The following is a 5,000-nucleotide window of genomic DNA, read 5'->3' on the forward strand; positions in this document are numbered from 1 at the left end:
GACGAGAGGGAACGTTTTTTTCTTACGTTGAAGCTGGTCTCGGAGCCAGGAAGGTGGAAGTCTGTGTAGGACCACTCCTCGACGCTGGATTTCTTGAAGGCGAAACTCCTGCTTGAACTCCCTCCTGATCTCCATTCTTCTTCCTCCTGGGCTTGCTGAGAGCTGCTGGAGATCATGGCGGCGGCGACTGAAGTTCTCTGGAACAAGAGACTGAGAGGAGGGCGCGAGAGGGCTATGCGAAGTACCAATAGATGAACATCTGAGATGTAATACAGTGGCCGTTGTCTCCATCTTTCCCAAAATTTAATACATACATATACCCGGTATATATGCACATACATACGTACATATATATATATATATATATATATATATATATATATATATATATATATATATATGTATATGTATATATATATATGTATTCATATACATATAAATACATATATATATATAAATATATATATGTATTTATATATACATATAAATACATATGTATATATGCATATATATATATATATATATATATATATATATATATATATATATGTATATGTAAATCTGATAAACCTTTAAATAGTGCAACAACATGTGCTTTAGGATATGGTTTTAGTTTCGCAGCAACTCAACACGAAGTTGACTATGTTGACGTGGCCAAAGTGGTTTGCAATTTAGAAAATTTTGGTGATGTCTCTACTCAAAATATCAACATCAGCAAGGGTTATGTATATGCTTTTTTATCAGCACATGGTATTCCAAATTGTCCTAAAAGGTTTTTTAAGTCTTACTGTGAGTTAAAAATAGATGAACAGTTACACATTACTAGAGCTGATAAAAGCAATTGCATTGCCATTCTTAACAAATTAGATTACATTGAAAAAATGGGAACACTATTGGGAGATTGTGAAACATATACAAAACTTACTAAAAACCCGCTTGAATCCGTAAATAGTGAGTTTATTCGTAGTGTTACAAAGATTCTGAAAGGACATGAACATCTGATAAAACATTTTCTTCTTTGTCCTCTTCCTTGCCTTACATGTATGGATTGATTAAAACCCATAAAACTGGTTATCCAGTTAGACCCATCATCGGTTCCACAGGATCTGTCACTAACAATTTATCCAAATGGCTTGTTACCATTTTGAGTCCTTTAGTGGGTACAATATCTTCTTCCCACGTCACAAATAATTTTGATTTTATTCATTATTTGAATAATCTAGAAATTTTAATGATTTTAAACTAGTTAGTTTTGATATAACTTCGCTCTTCACCCGTGTTCCCATAATTGGCTTATTGGTATATCTTGAAGAAGAATTATTATCAAAACATGACTTGCCACTTCCAGCTAAAACCATAATTGAACTCATTAAGTTGTGTTTTGTAAATTGTAATATTTTTTTAATGGTGAATTCTATGTACAAAAATTTGGTATGGCTATGGGAAACCCTCTGTCCCTGGGGTACTTAGTAACTTGTACATGGAATTCTTTGAGATGAAACTACTACCTAGGATTCTTCCCCAACAAGTTGTGTGGAAAAGATATGTTGATGATATTTTGTGTCTTTGGCCAGTTGAGCGTAACTTAGATTTATTCCTTGAAAAACTAAATTGTATGGTCCCTTCAATCAAATTCACTTTTGAAATAGAAATAGAGAATAAATTACCATTTTTGGATATTTCAATTCATCGAAATGGCAGACAAATTAAATATGACGTTTATAGAAAACCAACTAATGTCGCATCATATGTCCACTTTTACTCGGCTCATGATCGGATGACAAAACTTTCAGTCTTTAGTTCTATGTTTCTTAGAGCTTACAGGATATGTAGCCCCGAATTTTTGGATAATGAGCTGAGGAAGATATATAGCATAGCTTCTGAATTAAAATATCCAAAACACGTAGTAGAAACTTTTCATAAAATGGCTTACAAAACTTTCCATAACACCTCACACGAAAGGAAATTATTTAACAAAAAGAACCTGGAAACATTATTGGGAGATTGTGAAACATATACAAAACTTACTAAAAACCCGCTTGAATCCGTAAATAGTGAGTTTATTCGTAGTGTTACAAAGATTCTGAAAGGACATGAACATCTGATAAAACATTTTCTTCTTTGTCCTCTTCCTTGCCTTACATGTATGGATTGATTAAAACCCATAAAACTGGTTATCCAGTTAGACCCATCATCGGTTCCACAGGATCTGTCACTAACAATTTATCCAAATGGCTTGTTACCATTTTGAGTCCTTTAGTGGGTACAATATCTTCTTCTCCGCGTCACAAATAATGTTGATTTTGTTAATTATTTGAATAATCTAGAAATTTGTTATGATTTTAAACTAATTAGTTTTGATATAACTTTGCTCTTCACCCGTGTTCCCATAATTGGCTTATTGGTATATCTTGAAGAAGAATTATTATCAAAACATGAGTTGCCACTTCCAGCTAAAACCATAATTGAACTCATTAAGTTGTGTTTTGTAAATTGTAATTTTTTTTTAATGGTGAATTCTATGTACAAAAATTTGGTATGGCTATGGGAAACCCTCTGTCCCCAGTACTTAGTAACTTGTACATGGAATTCTTTGAGATGAAACTACTACCTAGGATTCTTCCCCAACAAGTTGTGTGGAAAAGATATGTTGATGATATTTTGTGTCTTTGGCCAGTTGAGCGTAACTTAAATTTATTCCTTGAAAAACTAAATTGTATGGTCCCTTCAATCAAATTCACTTTTGAAATAGAAATAGAGAATAAATTACCATTTTTGGATATTTTAATTCATCGAAATGGCAGACAATTTAAATATGACGTTTATAGAAAACCAACTAATGTCGCATCATATGTCCACTTTTACTCGGCTCATGATCGGAAGACAAAACTTTCTGTCTTTAGTTCTATGTTTCTTAGAGCTTACAGGATATGTAGCCCCGAATTTTTGGATAATGAGCTGAGGAAGATATATAGCATAGCTTCTGAATTAAAATATCCAAAACACGTAGTAGAAACTTTTCATAAAATGGCTTACAAAACTTTCCATAACACCTCACACGAAAGGAAATTATTTGACAAAAAGAACCTTTTGGTTCTTCCTTACAGTGAGAAATTAGTTGGTCTGCCTAATATTCTCAAACAATTCAACATCAACTTGGTTTTCAAAAATAATGATACTATAAAAAGTAAGCTCATTAAAAATTGGCCTGAAGTAAATGAGGGTTGTGTTTTCTCTATTCCATGCCTTAAATGTAACAAATTTTATATCGGCCAAACTGGTAAAGACTTAAAAACTAGGATAAATCAGCACAAATATAGTAAAAGGAGTGAGCAAAGTTCCAGTGGCCTTTTTATCCATGTAAGAGACCACACCCATCCTATTGACTGTGATAATTCTAATGTAATAATTTCTTGTAGATCTTTATTAGAAAGAAACATTATCGAATCTAGTCACATTAAGCAAACCTTTGACCATAATATTAATTTAAGTTTAGGATTATATAAACTTAATGATTTTATTATTGATAAAATTGTAAAAAATTCTCCAAGTGTTACTAGGCCGGGGTGACGTAACGTCATGTGACCAAACGTCCTTATAAGTAAACATACGTCTCGACCTGATTATGAAGCATCTTGTGTGTCCTTCCCATGTTCCTAGTTTGTCTACTACTTTATGTATGTATATATCCACCTATGTCTCAGTAACTGTGTATTCCTTGGTAATGTCTTAAATAGACGAAAACGTTCGGGCTAAGCTTATTTCCCAGTGATTTTTTCTGTATATATATACACACACATATATATATATATATATATATATATATATATACATATATATATATACATACATATATACATTATATATATATATAAATATGTGTGTGTGTGTGTGTTTATATATATATATATATACATATATATGTATATATATATATATGCAAAGAAATCACAAAACATACGTGAAGAACTATTTTTGCAGAAACTACCGGGAAATTGAAAAAACGGATACCGAAAGTTTTCGTCTATTAAGACATTTTCAAAAGTACAGAAAAGCAATACAGAAAGAAACAATATATACATAAGAAGACAGAGGATATTCGGAAAGGTCCCATGTTACATATTATCACACACAATTTTGTCAATAATCAAATTGTACAATTGAAATAAATCCAAACTCAAGTTCATGTTATTTCCAAAATTTATTTTTATGAACCAAGATTCAATCATCTTTCTTTCTATAATATTATTACAATAAGTAATTATTTTAGAATTTCCCAGTCAATATAATGACCATAATCCCTTTGGTGGACAAATAATCCACTGAACACTTGCCCCGTTCTAATGCTATATTCAGAAAGGTCCCATGTTACATACTATCACACACAATTTTGTCAATAATAAAATTGTCCAATTTAAATGAACCCAAACTCAAGTTCATGTTATTTCCAAAATTTCTTTTTCTGAAACAAGATTCCATAATATTTCTTTCTATAACATTATTACAAGAAGTAATTATCTTAGAATTTCCCCAGTCAATATTATGACCATAATCCCTTTGGTGGACAAATAATCCACTGGACACTTGCCCCGTTCTAATACTATATTTATGTTGGCTTATTCTTTCATCTAAACATTTGCCTGTTTGGCCTATATAAATAAAATCACAGTTTTTACATGGTATGTTATAAATACAACCTTCTTTACTTCTTAAAGAATTTTTAATTAACAGGCTCATAATGTTATTGTTTTTAGATACTATCTGGATACCAAATTTTTAAAAAATGCTAGGAAGATTGATGAGATTTTCGTGGTACGGAATTGTTAACATATCTTTATAATTAAATTCTTTGACCTGCGAAGTATTAAGAAAAAAATTCCTAGCTTTGATTTTTGTTTTATCAATCAGATGCTTTGGATATTTTAAATTTTCTCCAATATCATAGATAAGTTGTATTTCTTGATCCAAAAACTCAGGGGAACAAATTCTATAAGCTCTCA

At 31.3% G+C, this 5,000-nt stretch overlaps 1 protein-coding gene across 1 annotated transcript in view; it reads right to left on the reverse strand.

Annotated features, from left to right (window-relative positions):
* Positions 1-176, reverse strand: part of LOC143029509 (serine/threonine-protein kinase grp-like) — a 1,011-nt gene extending 835 nt beyond the window's left edge. Inside the window, exon 1 of the mRNA XM_076192169.1 lies at positions 1-176. This exon is cut by the window's left edge and continues 835 nt beyond it. Coding sequence (XP_076048284.1) covers positions 1-176 — 176 coding nt within the window.
* Positions 177-5,000: the final 4,824 nt, after the last annotated feature.

Source organism: Oratosquilla oratoria, chromosome 1 (genome assembly GCF_046742065.1).
Source record: "Oratosquilla oratoria isolate Oo_2021 chromosome 1, ASM4674206v1, whole genome shotgun sequence".
Classification (NCBI taxonomy): Eukaryota; Metazoa; Arthropoda; class Malacostraca; order Stomatopoda; family Squillidae; genus Oratosquilla; species Oratosquilla oratoria.